The sequence below is a fragment of the Gigantopelta aegis genome, chromosome 15, assembly GCF_016097555.1.
Source record: "Gigantopelta aegis isolate Gae_Host chromosome 15, Gae_host_genome, whole genome shotgun sequence".
In the NCBI taxonomy this organism is placed as follows: Eukaryota; Metazoa; Mollusca; class Gastropoda; order Neomphalida; family Peltospiridae; genus Gigantopelta; species Gigantopelta aegis.
The window spans coordinates 3,563,508-3,589,799 of record NC_054713.1 but is presented as its reverse complement, the minus strand read 5'-3'; the positions used below and the strand labels follow the sequence as shown (position 1 = coordinate 3,589,799).

The 26,292-nt window shown below is 38.3% G+C and overlaps 2 protein-coding genes across 5 annotated transcripts in view; one reads left to right on the top strand and one right to left on the bottom strand.

Annotated features, from left to right (window-relative positions):
• Positions 1-560: 560 nt before the first annotated feature.
• Positions 561-4,175, bottom strand: LOC121390028. 2 transcript variants are annotated; one of them, XM_041521729.1, is made up of 2 exons: positions 4,103-4,175; positions 561-2,233 (listed from the first exon to the last, which is right to left on the bottom strand). In XM_041521729.1, exon 2 carries the CDS (start codon positions 2,197-2,199, stop codon positions 691-693), a length of 1,509 nt encoding a protein of 502 aa, XP_041377663.1. In that variant the 5' UTR covers positions 2,200-2,233; positions 4,103-4,175; the 3' UTR covers positions 561-690. The 2 variants fall into 2 exon arrangements, with proteins under 2 accessions (XP_041377663.1, XP_041377664.1); XM_041521730.1 differs by lacking the exon at positions 4,103-4,175 and adding an exon at positions 3,938-4,078.
• Positions 4,176-5,780: 1,605 nt separating this feature from the next.
• LOC121390027 (serine/threonine-protein kinase mTOR-like) overlaps positions 5,781-26,292 on the top strand; it is a 105,404-nt gene continuing 84,892 nt past the window's right edge. For 2 of the 3 annotated variants that reach the window (XM_041521727.1, XM_041521726.1), the window contains exons 1-12: positions 5,781-5,867; positions 9,633-9,880; positions 10,547-10,782; positions 11,733-11,834; positions 12,074-12,172; positions 13,138-13,272; positions 14,346-14,408; positions 14,808-14,978; positions 17,266-17,378; positions 17,973-18,152; positions 18,687-18,815; positions 19,342-19,505. In XM_041521727.1, the coding sequence (XP_041377661.1) occupies positions 9,655-9,880; positions 10,547-10,782; positions 11,733-11,834; positions 12,074-12,172; positions 13,138-13,272; positions 14,346-14,408; positions 14,808-14,978; positions 17,266-17,378; positions 17,973-18,152; positions 18,687-18,815; positions 19,342-19,505 (1,618 nt within the window). In that variant the 5' untranslated portion in view covers positions 5,781-5,867; positions 9,633-9,654. Of the gene's footprint in view, positions 5,868-9,632; positions 9,881-10,546; positions 10,783-11,732; positions 11,835-12,073; positions 12,173-13,137; positions 13,273-14,345; positions 14,409-14,807; positions 14,979-15,248; positions 15,275-17,265; positions 17,379-17,972; positions 18,153-18,686; positions 18,816-19,341; positions 19,506-26,292 lie in introns of those variants that run through there. The other variant, XM_041521728.1, reaches the window with a different exon arrangement.

The following is a 26,292-nucleotide window of genomic DNA, read 5'->3' as shown; positions in this document are numbered from 1 at the left end:
CGCCTCCCCCACCCCGTCCCCCGTCTCTTACGCTTATGACAGAACCAGTTGCCTATGCATATGTTTTCCCACGTTCTGATCAGTGCTTCGTGACCAGTACACCATAGACCGTGGTATGCGAAACTTCTTACAATTTATTATAATTTATCCAGGGCTACCTCTGCCACAGTTGCTTAGGACACACCCAGTCCAGATGTAACCTCCAAGGAGCGGATTCGAACCAGATAGGCTACCCTTAGCGCTCTACTAACTCAGCTAATACTAATACTAGACTTCCCACTAGCTACTGCCAGTAGGAGCACTTAATACCAACACTACAACATCAGGTTCGAATCCCCTCCGTGAAGTTTAATTTATCTCTTACGTGTACGTGGTAAAACGTTTTCAGGCCAACTCATATTGCCCGAATACGAAAACTAGTATTTACACCATCATTTGGAGACCAGGGTGAGGGAAGTTGGTCTCTTAAGCCCCTATCTTGTATATTATTACCCTATTTTTAAATTTTGTTTAGTCGATTGACGTCACAAGAGCTATTCTCTTATAAGGTAAAAAGTCAATTGTTTCTCGGTTTTTATTGCCACATAATTAATTATACAGGCTATTGTTTTTATCCTCGGCTATGTAAAAGCAATAGTGGTAAGATTCCTAAAAGTCCAATGGCTTTTAAATTGTTAATGTTCTATAGTTTCACGTTAGGGCTTCTTTCAAAGTTTCTTTGACTAAGTCTGCGAATTCTATCGCTCGCTCTCTGCTTGTTACATTGGTGTAATAGCAGATGGTCCAGAACAGCTGTCCATTAAACGTGATGACCCTAGTTGAGAATATAGGGCCAGAGTCGTGCTCTGGAGTACATGAATGCATGGCCCGAAATTTCACCTCACTTTGAAGAGTTCGTTCCAGGAATTTGCAATTGCCGAGGTTGGTAAGTGCTGAGATCACCGGGCATCTACGGTCTTTAAACAGGTTCAAGTGGGCCATGAGACTAGTGTACTTTTTAAAGTTTTGAGCAGGTCCTTGTTTCTGCGCATTCTTTATCAACTCGGTTACCTGTGACGCCATTTTCCAAAAGTCATCATGCGACTTCTGAATCTGTAAGGGTTTGATGGTTTGCTTAATGCGCATGGGCGCAAAATATGAACCAAGGCAGTCTGCGGGAACTGGAGTATCTTTAATGAAAGGTCTTAAGTTGATGGTGCAGCCAACTGGTAATTCCATCTCTTTGGTTATCTCCCCTCCTTGCAAGAGCTTTGCAAATGCCAGCGACACGGACGTTTGGACAGCTCCATAAACGGTAGCGTTGTTTTCTCTACATTTCGTCAAAAGCCTGCTTGTGTCTTCCCGTGAAAACTCCATGGGGATTATGCAGGTTTTCTTACCAACATTAGGATTTTTGTCCTCTTCCAAGCCACATTTCTCTGTGTAAACATTTCTCTGTCCAAAGAGCACTAGGAAGACACTATGGACCCCTGGTACAGTAATGAGACACTTCATAGCAAAGTCAATTACCTGAAAGAAAAAACTAGGGGTTATTTCATCAGCTGTATAATATTCCATGGCGGGTAGCATTTTCATTGGTTCCACATGTGTATCTACTCCTTTGATGACGTCATCTAGATACGTCAGAAAATGGTCAGCCAGTCGAATACGAGAGCAGCCATCGATGATCACGTGATGAAAACCAAACACGACGCCACACAGAAATGGATATTCTGCATCTTCCACTTCAGAATCCAGTCCTACTTTGTACTGAACTTTGGGCAGAAAACTAACAGACCAGAGCGGACCAGTTGTCGTGTTGTATCTTGCCATCACACGTTCTTCCAGAACATCCTGCCAGGAAGTGGAATCAACCGTTTTCATGGGAACTGTAAAATTATCCATAGGCACGAAACATGGTTTTTCAGGATCGGAGTCATCAACACGCGAGCGTAGCAGTTGGTAACGATCGGTCAACATCTCTGCTGCCTTTTGGACTTGACCCGACGATAAAGGATGTTTCGATGACACGATACACGCATGCGCTATGGTTGCATTGGACCCATGACCTTTCGCCATAAATTTCTCAAATCTCCCCAAAGGTCGTCTCGTGCCGTTTATCTCCAGGTCCTCTATGTTCACGCGTTTGGATTTCACCACAGTCCATATCACCACTGTTAATGCCAGGACCACCACAGCCAGTACGACTTCCAACAGCATCGTTGAGATGATTTATGATAGACAGTGGTTGAATCTGAAAACACAATATTTGACAAAATAATATTCTTTTAAGTCATTAATAGATGCTTTTCGATGATTCAAAATATTTTACTGATGCAAAACACGAAACAACTACACTCATAAACAGGCCACTAGCGGCTCGTCATCAGACCACGAGTGACTTGTCATCAAGTCAGGAGTGACTCATCATCAGACCACAAGTGACTCATCATCAGAACACGAGTGACTCATCATCACACCACGAGTGACTCAGCATCAAGTCAGGAGTGACTCATCATCAGACCACGAGTGACTGAGCATCAGACCACGAGTGACGCATCATCAGACCACGAGTGACTCATCATAAGACCACGAGTGACTCATCATCAGACCACGAGTGGTTCATCATCAGACAACGAGTGGCTCATCATCAGACGAGTGACTCATCATCAGACCACGAGTGACTCATCATCAGGCCACGAGTGATGCATGATCAGAATATGAGTGACTCATCATCAGAACACGAGTGACTCATCATCACACCACGAGTGACTCAGCATCAAGTCAGGAGTGACGCATCATCAGACCACGAGTGACTCATCATAAGGCCACGAGTGACTCGTCGTCAGACCACGACTGACTCATCATCAGACCATGAGTGGGTTTTCTTGACGGGATGAAACCCATCCCGTCCCTACAAGGTGTATACCTTAACGGCATTAGCAAGGCCGCACACGTTGACATATAGATCGGACTTTAAACTTTTAGACCATCATTCAACATTTTATGTCAAAATTAATCTCTTTTTTTCTATATTATTAAATAGTCCGATCCTGTCTTCTTTCTCTCATTTATTTTTTTGGACTGTCCTAAAATGCTCCAAATTATATAAATATTCGGCCGAGCAGTCAATTCCTTTTTATTTTTGGCTAGTTAACCTTTTAATAATAATTTAAAATACACACACACACACACACACACACACACACACACACACACGCGCACACAAATACATGGGGGGGGGGGGGGGAGCTTGATTTTTGCTCGAATTAAACGAACATGCCACAATCTGAATAACAACTGCCAAACACCTATATATAACTATAATAGCGTTGCAAACTAATGGCTATAGGCCCTACTAATTTTTACATGGATTACAACTAGTATTGTGGGTAGAATGTGGGAAAGGAAAGAAAATGTTTTATTTAACGACGCACTCAACACATTTTATTTAAGGTTATATGGCGTCGGAGATATGGTTAAGGACCACACAGATACTGAGAGAGGAAACCTGCTGTCGCCACTTCATGGGCTACTCTTTTCGATTAGCAGCCAGGGATCTTTTATATGCATCATCCCACAGACAGGATAACACGTACCACGGCCTTTGATATACCAGTTGTGGTACACTGGCTGGAGCGAGAAATAACCCAATGGGTCCACCGACGGAGATCGATCCCAGACCGACCGCGCATCAAGCGAACGCATTACCACTGGGCTAAGTCCCGCCCCTAGAATGTGGGGGAAAAATGGTAAAAAGGTTTCAGGCAATACCATTTTGCCCGAATTCGAGAAGTTGCTCCTGTCTCCCTACCCAACCCCCACATGTGAGCCTTTTTTTTTTATCACATTAATGTTTGCCGTTGTAACCAAAATCTGATATAGAGTTTGTACCCGATCCGTCAGTGCCCCCCTCCCCCACCTCCCAAAGTCGTTCCTACGGGCCTGCATCACGTACGCTTGTGTGTGTCGCACGTCCCGTTCGCCCACTGACCTCGATCTCTTGTTGATCCAGATCCCTTGCTACTAATGGTAGAAATTTAGCGAGTTTTCTATCTAAGATTATACAGTACAATTACCAAATGTTTTACATTCGATAGTGTTAGCGTTAATCAAAACAGACCTTAACTTCCGTTGACCTGGAGTGCTGTCTCTCCCGTCCTTAACGTTCTTCATTCATAAGACAGTTTACAGAACTACCGTAGTTGACCAATAATAAGCCCTGTTGGGTAAACTAACTCACTAGGGGATGGGATTATTCGCGAGCAAGGGGCCCAGTCCAGTGTGAACCAGGAAGAAAACACCAGGAAAACGTGATCATATTCACACAAACACTCAGAAACGTTAATTGAAAAAAATCAAATAAATGGTATTCAACAATAGAAAGCATTCATAATATATTAAATTACATTTAGGAAAATAATTATAAAAAAAAAAAATATTCGAGATTTTTTTAATTATTATTATTTTCATAACGTAAATGCATACAGACATTAATCACGTAAGATTACAAAAGAGCACTGATTTACCAACTATTAACACGTCTAATTTACAAGTTCTGATGTGAGTTCCGTTACTCCAGTTAGTTGAGCAAGAGAGAGCCAAAACGTCCTCTAGTTTTCGAGATGGTCCAACCCGGAGTTCAACATAGGTTGAGATATATCAAAATGTTCGTCTTGGGGATCAGGATTCAGGAAACTAATGTTGGCATTGTGACAAATTAGGCATTGTGGCAAATTAGAGCGGGCTGAGAAATTTGGGATCAACAACAATTAGCCTACTCGTGGCCCCACCCCAAAAACACAATGTCTTCAACGTCATATTGTTCTCGTTATCAAAATATTCAATAAAGAATCTTGCTATAAATGTATTTAGTTTTTTTTAAAGCAATATGGAAGCATTTAATTTTTTATATTTTGTGAAATAAAATATAACGTAGTTTTTGTTACCACATAAACCTACGAGTGATATTACAAGTCCCGAGTTCACAGCTATGACACCCCCCCCCCCCCACTACAGATCTTTATCCACACCGCGTTACATTTTCTGTCACCCTATTACCCCAATATTAAATACTAGCTACGCCAGTGACACTGCCTGCTCCATTTCAACCGATTTCACTTCAACACCAATGTTTTTCCGAATACTATTCTTTAATTATCCCCTTACAAAACACTAGAAGTTTCTCACAGTCTCTTGCACACAATCTGACCCGCTTTCTGGAATTACCGCATTCCATATTCCCTTTCGGTCACCGATGGTTGTAAAATTTTACATCAAAGAAAACAACTAGAACAAGTTGGTGACTATAAGCACGTTGTTATATTTTTCTGTTTGGACCTTTCTAAATTATTATTTTATTTATTTATTTATTATTATTTTTTATTTATTTTATTTTTTTGGCTAAGCTATTCATGGATTTGGGCTCAAATCTTTAATCGTGTGGATGATAGCTTTATTCCCGGTTAAATACGGTAATCTTTCATCGTTAACAATTCTTTCTCTATTTGTTTTGCTCCCCATCCTTCTCCCGTAAAATAAGCTTCTGTAGTAACTTTGTAACCCTCAGTGAATATTATTTCGCAGTAATCTACATGCAGTCTGCTATCAAAGGCTTTCCGTAATTTATTGAAATAAATATCAGAGGCTGGTCACAAAAACCGATGGCTTCATGTACACAATGAAATATTGACCTGTATTTATAGGATATGTTAAAAACCGAAGTTCCGACTGGTATTCTGATGTACTTTAATGTTATGATGACGATTGGTTGAACTCAGCGGACCACACGGTTTTATAACGGTTGATTAAAATGTCTACAAATGTGTTTTTTTAGTAAAAAAGATGTTAGTGCGATATTAATGCAGTTCTGAGTTCCTAATAACAATGTGAGAATTTGAATATATTTTACAAAACGAAGCTTTTCTTTTACAAATGACCGTCGCACTTTTTTATGGCTTTTTGGTAGTTGTATCTAGCGTCTGGTCATATGACACCATGTTTTCGCTGCGTGAAAATTAAAGGGTTGGGGGGCGACTCCCATCCCCCAAACAACAAGAACAGAACATCCGTAAAAACACATTTGATAGTTTTATGTATCAAATTCCGTGCACACAACTGAAGTTCAATCTTTCACTTTCCTTTCTGAGCATGACATCTTTTACCTGGGACGGGGCATAGCTCAGTGGTACAGCGCTCACTTGATGCGCGGTCATTCTGGGATCGATCCCCATCACAGGCCTCAGATTAAGGAACAATTATGGTAACCCCAAAATAGATTAGCCCAAATCACACTTCAGGTAACCTGTTTGGTTTAGGTTACCTGATTACAAAAATGAACCATTTACGACACAAATTAATGATGTTATATACCAATGTTGCATAACATTCAAACTGAATCAGTTTAGCAATTAGAAAACAAACTACTGTAATTTTATTTTTAGGTATTGGAATATTGGTGGGTATTGTACAGCATTGCATTTATTCTGTGATTTCCAAGACCACTCCGTAATTTAGGCCTTACATACGGTATACATAGCTTATTCCATTTGCAACTGAGTGGAACATTCTATTATGATGTTGGATAACATTTTTTAAATCAATATTTAAAATTGTCGTTGCACTTTGAATTAATATAAATTACCCAAAAGTGCATATAAAAGATCCCTTACTGCTAATAAAAAAGAGTAGCCCATGAAGTGGCGACAGCGGGTTTCCTCTATATATATATCTGTGTAATCCTTTACCATATGTCTGATGCCATATAAACATAAATAAAATGTGTTGAGTGCATCCAGACCTTGTCCTTTAAGGTGCACACATAATTTCAATCTGGCGAGTGTGAAAAATAATGCATGTTATACTTAACAAACGGCCCACGTAAAAATAATTCTGTATATTGATTGCCGCTATATACTGTATGTAGCTGATAGAAAGACTCATTTAATAATACCAGAAAAAAATTGTGACAAGAACAGCAGTGTCCATGCATGCTTTTAATATATGACTGGTACTTATCTTTGCTATACACACAGGAAAGCACTGGTTTAATAGACATCTTCGAAGACATACCAATCCAATAAGAACTCCTTTGCCTATTTAATTTATTATTAATTAGAAACAATCCACTTTAGTGAGGTAATACATCACAACGTCTGATAAGGCTAACTCATACTGTTGATATAGCTATGAAAGAACAAATGGAATTGAATTAAATAGTGGCTTCTGTGGCATACATAAATGAATTCGTTACAGAAAGTCAGTAAAATTGTCTTGATTAGTTATAACTGTTATAACAAAGCTTACATGAGGTCCCAAAAATTGCAATCTTGAGTGTAATTTTCTACTTTCTTTAAAAAAAACTAATGAAATTTAGACGACAGTTCAAAAGTAGACAGAATAATAAAAAGAAGGAAAAGAAATAAGAAATGATAATAGGTATGTAAGAAGAGGCTTTCTTGTTTTTTCATCTTTAAAAAAAATAAATCAAATAAAACTGCATTTGAATATTTGTATTTCAGCCAGAAGTTAATGGATGTACATCTGTTATTTATATATGTATGTATGCACAAACTATAGTAATAGCAATCATAACCGACTGTTTAAATGCTGTTTGTTTCAATACATTTGTTAGAAAGTCACAGATGATTTAATGCACAGTACATGTACTCTCTGGCATTTTGACCAATCAAAGCGATTGGGGTCAGATTATTTTTTACTCATGGAACTCTCGCTGCACACACGCGCTGGTCTACTTGACAACTTTTTACGCATTTATGAGTGATGGGGTCTAAAATTATGGATTTTTAAAGTTATATTTATTATGGCATCCCACATTTGGAATGAAATCCTTTGTAATGACAATTTTTTTTCGGAGTTTGTATAATTTTTATTAACAACATTGGGTCCGTTCTAGATTAATAACGTAATGCTGACTTGACATAGATGTCAGAGCCGTTCGTAACTGGTCGTGGTAGGTCAAATGACGTGTTACAAAATGTTGAGGGAGGGAAACTGGTTGTGTAATTGTTGAATTAAAAATGTCACGTGAATGTCAACTAACACTGTCACTTGAACTAATTGTAGGCCTATGTTCAACGAGTTATTTAAAAAAATAAAATAATAATATGAGGGATCTAATTCAGTTGGTAGTGCACACCTAAGTTGCTTGAATCATAGTTCTAACTGAACCACCCCAGAACCAGTGGGATTTTCCCATCCCAACTATCCTAATCATGTTCCTTATACATAATGAAATTCAAGACAAGTTGATTCCTACACATGTTTAGCTGCACGTTCATCAAACCATCTAACACTGAAATGGTATCAATAATTGTGTGCATCAAAATATCTGAATAGTACATATATATTGTAATTAAAAAACAGAGCTTCTAGAATTTGTATAAAATCCACTAGCCATGGGATCAGCGATTTTTAAAAAGTTACTAGCCACGATTTAAACTTCACTAGCCCTACCTTAAGTTAATACAATTTTACTAAATAATAATAATAATCAGATATGTCACCTAAAGAGGCAGACAGAGCTTAAAAACACTAACATTGGGGGTTGGGGTGTGGTCAGGATATTCATATTTACAAAGTAGACTTAACTGCAACATTTAATCTCTCTTTTTTTTTCACTAGCCATCAGGCATGGCAATAGTAATTATTTACTAGCCCAGAATTGAATATCACTAGACATGGGAGTGGGGCTACCGTAATCTAGAAATCAAATTGTCTGCATCAGTGTATGTCATAATTGTATTTCTATAGCACTGCTCCTGAAATAGTTGAATAACTCCATTCCTGAAAGGGAAAAGAAGTCCGACTACACTAAGGAACCAAACAACATAAAATTAGATGAAAACATTATTGGTTTATCTTTGCAACATAGGTGTCTACATTTACATATACCAATTACTTCATAAATTAATAATGCTTAGTTTTCACTTGCCTAAGCATTTTGAGGTGTGCAGTTTTTCACTCACCATGATTTTGCAAAATCCAAGGACTGCGTCGTTAAATAAAACATTTCCTTCCTTCTTCCTTTAGCTGAATCTGTGTAAAACTGGGGATGGGATCTAGCTCATTCGGTAGAGTGCTTGTCAAGAGGTGCTTCACTTGAAAAATTGAATACCCTCTGTGAACCCATTCTCCGATTCTACTTTTCCCTGTCCCAATCACTGAATGAGTGCCCCATGTATCTGATTATCAAAGGTTGTATTTTCCTGTCTGTATGAAATTACATATATAAAAGCTTACTTGTTGCTACTGGAAAAATGTAATGGTGTTTTCTCATAAGTCTACATGTCCGAATTACCAGATGTTTGATGATTAATTAATGAATGTGCTCTACAGGTTGAACAATAGAAACTTTAACGTTTAATTAACATATGCATACATGTGTGTTAAGTGATCTTGATTTCTTTTGTAAAACTGTTGCTGATTTGGAGTCATTGTAAACGAAAGTGCATGTGCAGGAAAGTGCAAGGGGGTCTTAACTTGTGGCAAGCAAAAGTTTTAGTCTGGTCCCGATCATGCCCCGAAAAATAATTTTAAAAAGCGAAAAATTGCTTGAAGCATGAGGTGTTATAACCCCCACCCCTCACCTTGCATGCATCTGTGTTTACTGTATACTTGTATGTATTTTACAGCTGAGCCTGATCACCTATAAAGATGACGACGGGCATCATGATGAACCAGTTCATCGCCGGGCTGAAGAACAAGAACGAGGAGGTCCGAGGCAAGGCGGCGACCGACCTCCATCACTTCGTCAGCACCGAGCTGCGGGAAATGCCCGTGGAGGAACATACTGCGTTCATGGATGAATTCAACCATCACATATTCGAAATGGTCTCCAGCACAGAACTGAATGAACGCAAAGGAGGAATACTCGCTATAGGTTTTTTTTTCGTTTTTTTCTTTGTTTCTTTTTTGTCGCTGCTACACTCAGGATTTCCTATTTCCTCGTCCTTCCTTCTACTACACTCAGGTGTCCTGAAAAAGTTTGTTTGTCGAGACATTTAATTCTGCAAAATTCTTGTTATACTTAATGAAGAAAAAAAAAACCTTTTTAAAACATTTTAAAAACTTCAAGATACATTATATAGTTCAGAAAGCTTAAATGTGAGTGATCCAAAGTCTCATAACAGTAGAACAAAATATAGACAGGTTTTTCCGATTGTCACCAGCAGTTTATGACATCGATAGATGGCGGAACCATACGGCCGCCATTAAGGGAGTGAAATTCCAAATTAAGGGAGTGAATTACCAAATGTTTGACATTCAATAGCCGATGATTAATATATCAATGTGCTCTAGTGGTGTTGTTAAAGAAAAGAAAACAAAACAGTGTAGTTAATATAGAAATACTGAAAATAATTATAATTTGTAGAACAGGTTTGAGTAACATTCAAGCATTCAAATCGATATTTATCTGGAAGAAAATATATCCGAAGGTTTTGGAACTGAAAATGTTCATAGATGCGTGACTTGCAAATTCAACTAAAATACTTTAATAGTACTTAAAATTAATAACAGATAATAATTTTTGTTCTTTAATTTTCAGTGAGTCTCATAGGAGTGGATGTTGGCAACACGTCAACACGGATGAGTCGGTTTGCTAATTATTTACGTAACCTGCTTCCTTCCAACGACGTTGGCGTGATGGAAATGGCTGCGAAGGCAGTGGGAATCCTGGCGCTGTCGTCAGGGACGTATGCTGCCGAGTACGTTGAGTTTGAGGTGAAGAGATCTGTAGAGTGCTTGACTGGTGACCGCAATGAAGGCAGGCGCCATGCTGCGGTAAGTCTCTGGATTTTTATAGATTTCCAGATGTCAGTGTCGCCTAAAAACTCTGCCTGTTCTTATTAAAGTGCTCTAGTGGTGTCATTAAACAAAACAAACTTTAACTTTGATAAATGACTGCTCACAGTTGCTCCAAACTCGTCCTCAAGACATGATTTGAACAAAGCATTTGGGATTGCAGAACCTCTTAAGCACCCATCTAAATCCATGCTGGGATGTAGCCCATGGTACAGTGCTCGGTTGATGCGCGATCGGTGTGGGATTGATCCCCATCGGTGGGCCCGATCCCCGTCGGTGGGCCCATTGGATTAATTCTCGTTCTAGCCAGTGTTCTACAACTGGTGTAAGTACTGTCCTGTCTGTGGGATGATGCATATAAAAGATCCATTTCTGCGAATCAAAAAGAGTAGCCTATGAAGTGGCGACAGCGGATTTCCTCTCTCAATATCTGTGTGGTCCTTAACGATATGTCTGATGCCATATAACCATAAATAAAATGTGTTGAGTGCGTCGTTAAATAAAACATTTCTTTCTTTCTTTAATGATATGTCTGATGCCATATAACCGTAAATAAAATGTGTTGAGTGCGTCGTTAAATAAAACATTTCTTTCTTTCTTTAATGATATGTCTGATGCCATATAACCGTAAATAAAATGTGTTGAGTGCGTCGTTAAATAAAACATTTCTTTCTTTCTTTAATGATATGTCTGATGCCATATAACCGTAAATAAAATGTGTTGAGTGCATCGTTAAATAAAACATTTCCTTCCTTCCTGTTCTTATTAAAGTGCACTTGTGGTGTTGTTAAGCAAAACAAACTTTAACTTTAACTCGTCCTCAAGACTTTATTTGAACAAAGCATTTGGGATGCCAGAACCTCTTGAGCACCCACTTAAATCCATGCCTGATGTCTAAGTAAAATGTAACATTTTTCTCTTTGCTACAGGTGTTGGTACTGAAGGAACTGGCAGTGAACACTCCAACATTTTTCTTCCAACAGATTCAACAATTCTTCGACTCAATCTTTAACGCCATTCGAGATGTTAAGGTGATTTTTGTCAGTGGTTTCTTGCAAAGTCATTGTGGAAAATGTTTGTAATTCAAAACAATGTGCAATTTCATTTTCAATAAATTTTTATGACATTGAATTAGCCGTAATGGAAATTAACACATACATTAAGTTATCTCCAGATATATTTGGCACCAAAAAATTTGGAGGCGAAATTTAAACTTTACATTAATATAAAGTTAACCTGTAATATCTGTTTAATTAACATGGTTTTTTAGCCAGCGATTCGAGAAGGGGCAGTTGCAGCTCTCCAAGGTGCATTAGCTGTGACGTCACAGAGAGAAACCAAGGCAACACAGAGGTCACAGTGGTACAAGGTCAGTCCCATTTTAAGAAAATATGACAGAAGGAGGGGGTGGGAGAGAAAGAGAAAACTAAATTTATTACTAAAGATGTAAGAGAGAGAGAGAGAGTCAGGTGACAGAGAAGGGGAGAAAGAGAACGACCACATGGGCAAATATGTTTTCAAACCTCCAGCCCAATATGTATATATCTCTTTCTTTCCCATCTCTCTCTCTCTCTCTCTCTCTCTCTCTCTCTCTCTCTCTCTCTCTCTCTCTCTCTCTCTCTCTCTCTCTCTCTTTTCCCCCTCTCTGTCTCTTTTTCTCTCTTTCTTTTCCCTTTTCTCTCTTTCTCTGTTCTATCCTGTGCTTCACAATTGATATAACAGACTATCCTGTCTGTGGCATGTTACATATAAAATGCCCCTATCTGCTAATCAGAAAGAGTAGCCCATTGCTTGGTGGCAGCAAATTTCCTCTCTCATTATATGTGTGGTCCTTAACCATATAACTGTAAATAAAATGTGTTGAGTATGTCACTAAATAAAACATTCCATCCTCCTCCATGCACCTCCCCTTCCTGTCCCTCTGCTGTATCTCTATCCTGTGTCTGTCTCTGGTTATCTCATATTCATAATTTTTGTTCCCGACTTCTTTAGAAATGGTGGCGGGACGTAACCCAGTGGTACAGTGCTCACTCGATGCGCGGTCGGTGTGGGATCGATCCCCCTCGGTGGGCCCATTGGGCTATTTCTCGTTCCAGCCAGTGCACCACGACTGGTGTATCAAAGTCTGTGGTATGTACTACCCTGTCTGTGGGATGGTGCATATAAAAGATATCTTGCTGCTAATCGAAAAGAGTAGCCTATGAAGTGGCAACAGCGGGTTTCCTCTCAATATCTGTGTGGTCTTTAACCATATGTCTGACTCCATATAACAGTAAATAAAATGTTTTGAGTGCGGCGTTAAATAAAACATTTCCTTCCTTCTTTCTTGTTTAGCAATGTTTTGACGAGTCTCAGAAGCCATTTGATGACAGCATGCATCGTGAAAAGAAGATGACTCGAGACGATTGGATCCACGGTTCACTGCTCATCATCAACGAACTGCTGCGCTGTGCTAATGTGGAAGGGGAGGTAATTCGGAATTCGGATTCATGCATGCGGTCCTAGGCAAACACTATGGCATTTCATTTCTATTTATCCAATTAAGGTTTTAGCACACTGTTCTGGCTACATCTCTCAGCTATCTGTGATGTCTGTCCACAACAAATGTTAATGGTTAGTTGGTGACAGAGAAAAAACTTGTTTTATACCCACTGAGCTGGTACTGGGGTGTGAGCCCAGTACCTACCAGCCTTAAGGCCCCAAGACCTAACCACTACACCTCCAAAGTCGATGACACTTTGGCAGGTTACCATGTTTGAAAAACTGAAAAGAAGAATATGTTAAATGTTAAAATGAGATGGAATCTAGCTCAGTCTGTAGAGCTTTCACCTGAAGTGCTTGGATCATAGAATCGAACCACCTCTGATTTTTTGCCCCATCCCAAGCAGTGCTCCACGACTGGTATATTAAAGACTGGGGGCAGGATGTAGCCCAGTGGGACAGCGCTCGCTGATGCGTGGTCGATCTAAAATCGATTGCCGTCGGTGGGCCCATTGGGCTATTTCTCATTCCAGCCAGTGCACCGTGACTGGTATATCAAAAGCCGTGGCATGTGCTATCCTGCCTGTGGGATGGTGCATATAAAAGATCCCTTGTTACTAATGGCAAAATGTAGCAGGTTTCCTCTCTATGAGTAAAAATGTCAAAATTACCAAATGTTTGACATCCAATAGCCGATGATTAATAATCAATGTGTTCTAGTGGTGTCGTTAAAAACCAAACCAACTATTAAAGACCATGTGTCATGTGTCTGGGAAAATGTTTCTAATGAAAAAAATGTAGTAAGACTATATTTCGGAATTATTTACTGTTTACTTTAAATGCTAAAACAAAAGATGCATCTATTTTAAATCTCAAAGCAGAATGAAAAAAACACAAAGGAAGTTCAACTGCCCCACTAAAGTTGCATGTTCGATTATTGAAACCTATTCATATTCATAAAAGAAACTACACATACTGTTTTAATATTAAAATATTATAATTCGAACCATAGATAGTGTTTTGAATTCTGTTTTACTATTTTTTACTATTTCATATTTCAGCGACAAAGAATGGAAATGGAAGAGATTACAATGCAACAAAATTTATTGGATAAAACTGTCAAGGTAAAGCATATAACATTTTTACTACTTACAGTTGATTTAATTCACAATTTTTAAAATATGGAATTACAAAAATCGAATTTCCAGATGTCATGTTTGTAAAACCTTTAGAAATGGAGTGTGATTAATTGCTTGTCTAACTTGGATTATGGGGAGTCATGCTGTCACTTGATCTGTCTCAGTAACACCCAAAATATCAAAAATGATGACTTGGGGTTCATACTCGCATAAACACACAAAATCCCATATTATTCAAGACTCCCACATTCATAAAATTCCATTTTTTTTTAGGAATGTTCATCATATATCGGTATCATGGTAATATCTTAAATAGTTCCCCATGACTGAAGTAAGACAGGCAATTAATGACTCCCCTCTGTAATTAAACTTGTTTGGTTTCAGGAGCTGTCGTCAAAGTCGAAATCACACGGGAGCATCTCCACACTGCAGCAGCTGCAGCACAAGTTGTCTCCCCTAACCATCTTCGGGCTTGGAGGACGAACCTTTCACCAGAAGCCGATGATATTTGAGAGCCGGACCTGCAAAGAGTTGATGACAGTTCATTTTGACAAGGTAATTATGTTGAGTCTCTTACAATATTTGAAAGCCGGAGTTGCAAAGAGTTGATGACAGTTCATTTTGACAAGGTAATTATGTTGAGTCTCTTACAATATTTGAAAGCCGGAGTTGCAAAGAGTTGATGACAGTTAATTTTGACAAGGTAATTATGTTGAGTCTCTTACAATATTTGAAAGCCGGAGTTGCAAAGAGTTGATGACAGTTCATTTTGACAAGGTAATTATGTTGAGTCTCTTACAATATTTGAAAGCCGGAGTTGCAAAGAGTTGATGACAGTTCATTTTGACAAGGTAATTATGTTGAGTCTCTTACAATATTTGAAAGCCGGAGTTGCAAAGAGTTGATGACAGGTCATTTTGACAAGGTAATTATGTTCAGTTTGTTACAAAACCCAGGCCTCTTTAGGAGAGGTGAGTATTGGCTCCTGTTTACTTTATACTTGCTCAAGGGGTGGGGCGTAGCCCTGTGGTAAAACGCTCATTTGATGCACAGTCAGTCTGAGATCAGTCCCGATCTGTGTGCCACTGGGGCTATTTGTCGTTCCAGCCAGTGCACCACGACTGGTATATCAAAGGCCATGGTATGTATTATCCTGTCTGTGGGATGGTGCATACAAAAAATATGCTACTAATGGAAAAATATAGCAGGTTTCCTCTGTAAAACTGTATGTAAAAATTACCAAATGTTTGACATCCAATAACTTAAGTTTTATACTCGCTCAAGAATTCGGATTTACAGGTCTGTAGGAAACCTAAAATTATTGGTAAGGCCTACTTGGACACAACCATGCTTTGAGGATGTCAAATAATGCTCCTCATCCTTTCAAAAAAACACCTCTTTTTGCTCCATTGTAGGTCCATTGTAGGGCAGATTGAAGCAGTGTTTAGTGAGATTTCAAGCAAAATTAACAACACCAATTTGGTTTTGGTTTCTTAAAATTAAAAATCAGGCCAAATATTCAATGGGCTTTGGAGCTTGGCCAGCTTTACCACTTACTACAGCCTTGGTATAACTCAGTCAGTAGAGTATTTACTGTGAGGTGCTCGAGTTGCATGATACAACAACCTTGACTGACCCATTGGGATTGTTCACATCCCAACCACTACTCTATGACCATGGAATGTACCCTTCTGTCTGTGGGTCATTTGAAAATTACTGCTTTCCTCCTCTTCTTTTTTCATAATAATACCAGATCCCTCTCTCTTTTTTATCTCACCTTTATGAAGTAAAAACAGGGAGATACAGATATTATTTTTCTGGCAGCATCAGCATCAACTTGTTTGTTAAGTTTAATATTAAAGTTTTGCGTTTAGATGAGTTTCTCATAAACTACAAGTCCTAGGTCAGTGAAACTTGGTTTGTAGTTGCACCAAATTCGTTTCTGGGAGGTGATGACATTTAATTACACAGAATTCTAGTTTTTTCATTTAGGTCTGCAACCTGATACTGAAACACCGAGCAAGTCGCAGTGTTTACGTTCAACAAACCCTGCTGATGGTCTTGTTTTTTCATTTAGGTCTGCAACCTGATACTGAAACACCGAGCAAGTCGCAGTGTTTACGTTCAACAAACCCTGCTGATGGTCTTGTTTTTTCATTTAGGTCTGCAACCTGATACTGAAACACCGAGCAAGTCGCAGTGTTTACGTTCAACAAACCCTGCTGATGGTCTTGTTTTTTCATTTAGGTCTGCAACCTGATACTGAAACACCGAGCAAGTCGCAGTGTTTACGTTCAACAAACCCTGCTGATGGTCTTGTTTTTTCATTTAGGTCTGCAACCTGATACTGAAACACCGAGCAAGTCGCAGTGTTTACGTTCAACAAACCCTGCTGATGGTCTTGTTTTTTCATTTAGGTCTGCAACCTGATACTGAAACACCGAGCAAGTCGCAGTGTTTACGTTCAACAAACCCTGCTGATGGTCTTGTTTTTTCATTTAGGTCTGCAACCTGATACTGAAACACCGAGCAAGTCGCAGTGTTTACGTTCAACAAACCCTGCTGATGGTCTTGTTTTTTCATTTAGGTCTGCAACCTGATACTGAAACACCGAGCAAGTCGCAGTGTTTACGTTCAACAAACCCTGCTGATGGTCTTGTTTTTTCATTTAGGTCTGCAACCTGATACTGAAACACCGAGCAAGTCGCAGTGTTTACGTTCAACAAACCCTGCTGATGGTCTTGTTTTTTCATTTAGGTCTGCAACCTGATACTGAAACACCGAGCAAGTCGCAGTGTTTACGTTCAACAAACCCTGCTGATGGTCTTGTTTTTTCATTTAGGTCTGCAACCTGATACTGAAACACCGAGCAAGTCGCAGTGTTTACGTTCAACAAACCCTGCTGATGGTCTTGCCGAGACTTGCTGCATTTAACCCACAGATTTTTTCACGGATGTAAGTAAACTTGTTTCTGTTAATCATATCTCTGTTATGTAGTGATAATTTTTCAGGTTTCTAAAAACTGCATTTTGTCTTGACCAAAAAATACAATGTATCACGCACATGTGCACTGAATGTCTCTAGGGGTTCGATTTTTGTGCTTCTCTGGAATTTTTTTTTTTTTTTAAATTGAGCAGGGGTGGCATGTGAATTTTCTATGACAGTTTAGTCATGCTCACCTGTAAATTATATAATTAAAAAAGAAGAAAAATTGCTTGAGCAGGGGTGGCAAATGAAATTTCTAGGGAATGTCGACTCATTTTCCCTTACATATTTTAAAAACAAAAATTTTATTGCACAGGGGTGGCAAGTGAAGTTTCTAGAGTGGTTGAGTCATGCACACCCAGAAAATATATTTAAAAAAAACATTTATTTGAGCAGGGTTTTTTTCCAGTCCCCAACCCCCTCTCTCCCCCCCCCCCCCCCCCACACACACACACACACACACCTGAACATTTGCATACAAGAACCAGACAGGAAGCATGTTCATGTTTTCTGAAGGTTTTTCTGAAACCTATAATTCAGAATGCTTTGTTTCTGTGGTAACAGATACCTCTTGGACACCATGACGTTCTTGCTGGGAACACTGAAACGTGACCGAGACCGCACACAAGCATTTCTTGCCATCGGCCTTCTGGCCGTGTCTGTCCAGGGCGAGATATTTCGACTCCTGCCGAGAATTATGGAGGTCATCAGATCTTCACTGCCTGCTAAAGACATTTCTGCTAAGTATGTATTCGTGTTTTATTAGTCTCCTACAGAGGAGGCTATAGGTGTTGTGTTTCTCTGTCTGTCTGTCTGTCCATCTGTTCATCTGTCTATCCGTCTGTCACACATAGTTTTCCAGACTTTAAAAAAAAAAGTATTTTGTATATTTATATCACTGGAATAACTTATTTTAAATTATATATTTGCGATATTTATCCTCTTGTTTGACAATAAATATTTACACCTTGTGCCTCAGATGCAAAGAAATTAAATTTCAGTTGATTTGAACTTAAATTTTTTTTTTAAGTTCTTGTGATTTTTTTTTTTTTTTAAAGTTCTTGTGATTTGATTTATGGCTAACAGCACCAGTACAGTGAAATCTGCTACAGTGGCCACCTGTATTATGATACTCCCAAATCATCTAATACAGTACAAACTGACCTGTATGAAGTAATCGCCAGTCTCAAAAGGCCACTTTTTTATACTCCCTGTGGTGGCCGCTTAACACTGGTTTGACTGTATATCATTAAATATATTCTAACCATTTACGTTCAGAAAGCATCGCAGTTTTGTGGTTGACTCTGCCGTGTTCACGTGTATCAGTATGCTGGCAAAGGCTGTCGGACCAGAGATGACGCACGATATTCGAGAACTGCTCGACTCAATGTTAGCCACTGGACTCAGGTCAGTTTCTCACATCCCCAACTGAAGCCCCACCACCCATATTCTCCACCGACCCATCACATCCCACACTGATCGCTCACATCCCCCACCGAAGCACCCCATGTGTATTACTGACTCCACACACCCCACAATCCCTCACATCTCACACTGAAGCCCCCCAGATCCATTACTGACTCCACACACCCACAATCCCTCACATCCCCAACTGAAGCCCCTCCCAGATCCATTACTGACACCTCACCCTCACTGATCTCTCACATCCCACACTGAAGCCCCCCAGATCCATTACTGAGACCTCACCCCCACTGATCCCTCACATTCCCCACTGAACCCCCCATACCCATTACTGACTCCTCAGCCCCCCCCCCCCCCCCCCCCCCACTGATCTCACATCCTCCACTGATTATTATTATTAATTTATTACTATAACTATCTTCTCTCTTGGTTTTTCACTTTAGTTCACTTGACCTTCTCTTCATTTTCACTGTCACTGGATGTTTTGAATTCTGTTTTCTCTCATTCACAGCCCAGCATTAACAGCAGCTCTTAAAGATTTGGCCACTCAAATTCCACTGCTGAAGAAAGATATTCAAGATGGCCTCCTCAAGAACCTATCGCTCATCTTGATGGGAAAACCGCTGAAGCACCCTGGAGCTCCACAGAGTCCTGCCTCACAGATTCCATCTTCAAGTAAGTCTTAATCAGAGTCTAGGGGACAGCCATCTGCTAGAGCTAGGTGGTATTGAAATATTGGTATTTTTGGGGTGATTTACCTAAGTATTAGTATGGTGTTTGGTATTCACACAATATTGAGTGGTATTTTTGGTATACTCGGCTTTAAATACTTGCCAGAGTTAAGGCTCACCCAGTAATTTCATGCTTTCCATTGACACAAACTGCATGTACATGTTTTCTGTCAATTCTGAGGAAGGACGATGTCCATCCGTTCTTCTTTTCAGCCATTTTGCATTCGTTGGTGATTACTAAATGGTGGGGAAACATTTTTGACATCTTGTTACCGAATGGTAATTTACGGTATACCGCCCTTCTCTACCATCCACAAGTAAGTTTTTAAGAGGTTCTATGGGGATGCCAAGTACATGTAAGTCTATAACAGATTCTAGGGGGAAGCCATCCCCAAGTAAGTTTTTAATAGGTTCTATGGGGAAACCAAGTAAGTCTTTAACAGATTGTAGGGGGAAGACATCTGCAAGTAAGTCTTTAACAGATTCTATGGGGAAGACCTCTCCAAGTAAGTCTTTTACAGATTCTATGGGGAAGACCTCTCCAAGTAAGTCTTTAACAGATTCTAGGGGAAAGCCAAGTAAGTGTTTACTAGATTCTAGGGGGAAGCCAAGTAAGTGTTTAACAGATTCTAGGGGGAAGCCAAGTAAGTGTTTAACAGATTCTATGGGGAAACCATCTCCAAGTAAGTGTTTAACAGATTCTAGGGGAAAGCCAAGTAAGTGTTTACTAGATTCTAGGGGGAAGCCAAGTAAGTGTTTAACAGATTCTAGGGGAAAGCCAAGTAAGTGTTTAACAGATTCTAGGGGAAAGCCAAGTAAGTGTTTAACAGATTCTAGGGGAAAGCCAAGTAAGTGTTTAACAGATTCTAGGGGAAAGCCAAGTAAGTGTTTAACAGATTCTAGGGGGAAGCCAAGTAAGTGTTTAATAGATTCTATGGGGAAACCATCTCCAAGTAAGTGTTTAACAGATTCTAGGTGGAAGCCAAGTAAGTGTTTAACAGATTCTAGGTGGAAGCCAAGTAAGTGTTTAACAGATTCTAGGGGGAAGCCAAGTAAGTGTTTAACAGATTCTAGGGGGAAACCATCTCCAAGTAAGTGTTTAACAGATTCTGTGGGGAAGACCTCTCCATGTAAGTCTTTAACAGATTCTAGGTGAAAGCCAAGTAAGTGTTTAACAGATTCTAGGGGGAAGCCAAGTAAGTGTTTAACAGATTCTATGGGGAAACCAAGTAAGTGTTTAACAGATTCTAGGTGGAAGCCAAGTAAGTGTTTAACAGATTCTAGGGGGAAGCCAAGTAAGTGTTTAACAGATTCTAGGGGGAAACCATCTCCAAGTAAGTGTTTAACATATTCTATGGGGAAGACCTCTCCAAGTAAGTCTTTAACAGATTCTAGGGGAAAGCCAAGTAAGTGTTTACTAGATTCTAGGGGGAAGCCAAGTAAGTGTTTAACAGATTCTATGGGGAAACCATCTCCAAGTAAGTGTTTAACAGATTCTAGGGGGAAGCCAAGTAAGTGTTTAACAGATTCTATGGGGAAACCATCTCCAAGTAAGTCTTTAACAGATTCTAGGGGAAAGCCAAGTAAGTGTTTACTAGATTCTAGGGGGAAGCCAAGTAAGTGTTTAACAGATTCTATGGGGAAGACCTCTCCAAGTAAGTCTTTAACAGATTCTAGGGGAAAGCCAAGTAAGTGTTTACTAGATTCTAGGGGGAAGCCAAGTAAGTGTTTAACAGATTCTAGGGGAAGCCAAGTAAGTGTTTAACAGATTCTAGGGGGAAGCCAAGTAAGTGTTTAACAGATTCTATGGGGAAGACCTCTCCAAGTAAGTCTTTTACAGATTCTATGGGGAAGACCTCTCCAAGTAAGTCTTTAACAGATTCTAGGGGAAAGCCAAGTAAGTGTTTACTAGATTCTAGGGGGAAGCCAAGTAAGTGTTTAACAGATTCTAGGGGGAAGCCAAGTAAGTGTTTAACAGATTCTATGGGGAAACCATCTCCAAGTAAGTGTTTAACAGATTCTAGGAGGAAGCCATCCCCAAGTAAGTTTTTAAGAGGTTCTATAGGGAAGCCAAGTAATTCTTTAACAGATTGTAGGGGAAGACATCTGCAAATAAGTCTTTAACAGATTCTAGGGGGAAGCCATCTGCAAGTAAGTCTTTAACAGATTCAAGGGGGAAGCCATCTGCAAGTAAGTCTTTAACACATTGTAGGCAGCAGCCATCTTCAAATACGTTTTTAATAAATTATAATACCTGGATGTGAACCCAGTACCTACCAGCCTCAAGTCTGGTGGCTTAACCATTACACCACCGATACCAGTTTCATTCAGTCATAAATAGGTGATGAAAGGAAGAGTTCTTAAAGTTTTTGAGGTTTACAGCACTTGTATGTTATCAGAGACGTTATCAACAGACAGCATATGGCAGGTTTTTGTTGCATATTTAATTAATTATTTTTGCTGTTATATTTATTACAGTGCAAAGTTGTCACTACTTCAGTGTATGTGTGAGTTAATTCTCTTGCAGGTAGTATAAAGGCATCTTCAAGTAAGCTTTGAAAAGTTACTCTGATTATGTTACACGTTAATTTGGTTTTAATTTTTAATAACAAATCACAGCAGTTAAAGACTACTCTTTGAGTGTTAGTTAATTTTTTTATTGCAACAAACTGTGTCCTAGATTAAAGTGAAAGTTAAGAAAAATGGTCCTCAATTTGTTAGCCAAATGAAATTATGAAATGTTTTTACCATCGGCAAATTGCTCACCTACATGTACGCAATTTGGAGTCTGCCTACAGCAATTTTAAACCAGTAATAAACCCCCCACCTTTTTTAACGATGGCATTAATTTTTACGCAGCGGCAAAAAGCTGACATTGGTAAACCCTCTGACCTTTTGCAATTGATATAGCAACTACAGCACTTGCTGTCAGTGACGCTTTTGAGTTTACGTCCTGGGTCCTTGAAATGTGCAGTGACAATCAGCAATATTGAATTGTGACCTTATTTAGCTCAGTGGTAGAGCACTTGACTGAGGTGTAGGATGTCGCTGGATCGATTGCCTCGGTAGATTTGGCTTTAACGCCTGCCCCAACCAGTGACCCACAACTGGTACATCAAAGGTCATCAAACAATGAATTTGGGGGATTAAGAAAAGTTATTCCACTGGAATTGTAAAATAAAAAGATCTATAACATATCATTTTACAATTTCAGTGGAATAATTTTTGAGAGTTAATTTTTGTTGTTACTACTAGACTGAGAGTTAATTTTTGTTGTTACTGCCATTTTAAGAGTTAATTTTTGTTGTTGCTGTCAGTCTGAGAGTTAATGGGTTTTTTACTGCCAGTCTAAGAGTTAATTTTTGTTGTTACTACTAGACTGAGAGTTAATTTTTGTTGTTACTACTAGACTGAGAGTTAATTTTTGTTACTGCCAGTCTAAGAGTTAATTTTTGTTGTTACTGCTAGACTGAGAGTTAATTTTTGTTACTGCCAGTCTAAGAGTTAATTTTTGTTGTTACTGCTAGACTGAGAGTTAATTTTTGTTACTGCCAGTCTAAGAGTTAATTTTTATTGTTACTATTAGACTGAGAGTTAATTTTTGTTACTGCCAGTCTAAGAGTTAATTTTTATTGTTACTATTAGACTGAGACTTGATGTTTGTTGTTACTGTAATTAAAGAGAATAACAGGTTAAAGATGTAGGTGTGGGCGTTATCCTGTGAATGGTACGTGTAAGATTGAGGACATCTGTGAGGTTTGCCGAGCAGAATTCCCCATTTATCCTGAACAGGATAAAGCCGATAACCTACAGGTTTGTCATTAATATGTTGTTATTTTTATTCTGTAACTCAATAAGAAGAGATGGGGAAATCATATTTATTCCTAACTAATACATGTATTAAATTTGAGTTTTGTTGCTGTTATTTTAAAATAATATGTTTTGTTAGTTTTTTTTTGGTTTTCCAATAATTATAAAGACAATTGTTAAGCTGCTATTTGAAAAGATAATTTTATTAACATGATAAAACATGTTAGAATCCAGTGTGCAATTTGAGGAGAGTCCGGAAGCCCGAGGGTCGCAAGAATCATACAGGACTCTCTAGCTTGGCCAGCATACGAGCCCGTATGGCTCGTAAAAATAATTTTTACAAATTACATTGATGCTTCGAAATGACACAGTCATCATATATCTCAAAATCCGGGGGAAGCCAAAATCTTGAACCGCGATTTTTTTTCCATGGTTTCATGCAGAACATTTAGTGTTTTTTCTGTTCTGCTGGAGAAACACAGCAGGGCACACTGGGTTGGTGGCGCGCTCTAAAGATTTGCAAACAAGGAGACCTTATGACACTTAAATTTTTAAAACCAAAATTGCACACTGGAATCACTATGAGTTATGCCTGTGATTTTTGTAGCAATAATTAATGAGACATGTTAAGTGGACATTGGGAAAGTTCATTTTCTTGGTGTGATTGTAAAAATATGATTTACATGTAGAAATGAAAAGTTATTACCGATATGCATGTGAGTTTATTTTGTTGCTGTTATTATAAAGACGTATATAAAGACACATTATAAAGATTATAAAGTTGCAACTACATGTCTACACAGGTACATGTCAAGATATAATTTTCTTGCAGGTGTTAGCATACATGTAAAAGGATCACCAAGTAAGATTGAAATGTTGCTGTTGTTACTTGAGTTAATGTTGCTACAGACCTCTGAGAATTGTAAATTTCTTTGACCCATTTATCGATTACGCAGAAATAAATTCAACATTTCCTTCAGGTGTAACCTGTTATCCAGGACTAGCTCTGGGTAATCAGAAAATTTCACCGAATTATCTAAAAAAAATGCTAAACCTATAGCTATTTCCCAACAAAATATTAATTATCACACAATTATTTTTTCGTTAAATTAAAATAAAATTTGCAATTGGCGAATTTGGCGATTGGCAGAACTAGCCCTGTATTATCTCCAAGTAAATGGTGTTCCAAATTTTGTGCAAACAAACAAATAGGTTATGCAAAACTAGATTCGAACAAGCAATGCATAAACGAAACGATCATTCTCGCAATTGCCAGAGGCTTGTTGTTACAGTGATACAGATATTGCAGGCTTGTTTTAACTGGAGTTAATTTTGTTGTAAAATTGTGGTGGAAGTATACCGTATTGATGGAAAGAAATAAGGCCTCACACAAATAGTAATAGTAAAGTTTGTGTCGCCAATTTGTTTCATTTTGTGCAAACTAAACCCACAATCCATAATGTTAGAAGGTTACTGTTTTATTGGCAGTCAGTTCAACACTATACTGACTTTCAATCCCACATTACAGCCCTGTATGAAATACAGACACTATTACACTAGTACTAGTGACTGCAAACTAAACGGTCAATCCATGCTGTCAGAAGTTGACTGTTATTAGTAGTCGGTTCAACTGACTTTCAATCCCACATTACAACTGTGTATGACATACAGACATTACTACGCTAGTAGTGAATTACATTTGGTCTACAATTCCATGTGATCCCTGACATGTAAAGTCAAATCCATTTTATTGCATATCAGTTTTTGCATAAATTTGTTATTTGCATAGATTGGTTATTTGCATATTATTCGACTGGACAGAACTGTTTAGCATTAAACCAATACACATTATATGGCCAAATTGAATAGTTTTATAAAGACAAATATCGGTTAATTGCATTCAAAAACAAAAACATAAAATGTTCCACGAACATTTAATATTTTTATTTTACCAGAAACAATTGTAATTGAACAGGGAACAAAGCTAAATGGTGTATGTTAATTAAAAACTCATGTGCACACTGTGTGACCTCGAGATAAATATTTTCTATATTGTTATTGCTTGAAAATATTTTAAATCATTTTGAAAGTGCAATTAAAATTGTACATCATACTATATGTATTTGTTTCCATTGATCAGTATATTTTAATCCCACCGTGAATTGGTTATAAACTGTTTTAGAGATTTTTTAAAAGTTAGTTTTGTTGGTATATGTATGACAATAAAAATATGTTAACTTGAAACATGAAAAGTGTTTAATATTTGAGGTAATTTTGTTGCTTCAGTTATTATTTACATAATAAAGTTGCTGTTGTATAAATTAGGTTTGTTGCAAGTAATGATGTGGAATAATTTTAATTTCACCTAGAATTGATCAGGAAATGTGTGAGCGATATGGAAAGTTAATTTTCTTTCTATAATAGCTGTTAAAAAGAGTTTATTTTCTTTCAGGTCTTAGTGTACACAAAGGATCTCCAAGTAAGGTTAAAATGTTACTGTTGCTAGTGGTTACAGTGATAAAGATAGTGCAGACTTGTTATTACTGGAGTTAGTTTTGTCAGGGCTTCTAGATTATGGTAGCCCCACTCCCATGGTATGCTTCATGTTAAAAAATCTACTAATGGTAGAATGTAGCAGGTTTCCTCTCTAAGACTACAATGTATATGTCAGAATTACCAAATGTTTGACATCAGTAGCCGATGATTAATAAATCAATGTGCTGTAGTGATGTAATAAAACAAAACAAACTTTAACTTTAAACAGTAATTCAACATTAAACACAGGGCTTCTAGAATTTTTGACTTTAAACAGTAATTCAACATTAAACACAGGGCTTCTAGAATTTTTGACTTTAAACAGTAATTCAACATTAAACACAGGGCTTCTAGAATTTTTGACTTTAAACAGTAATTCAACATTA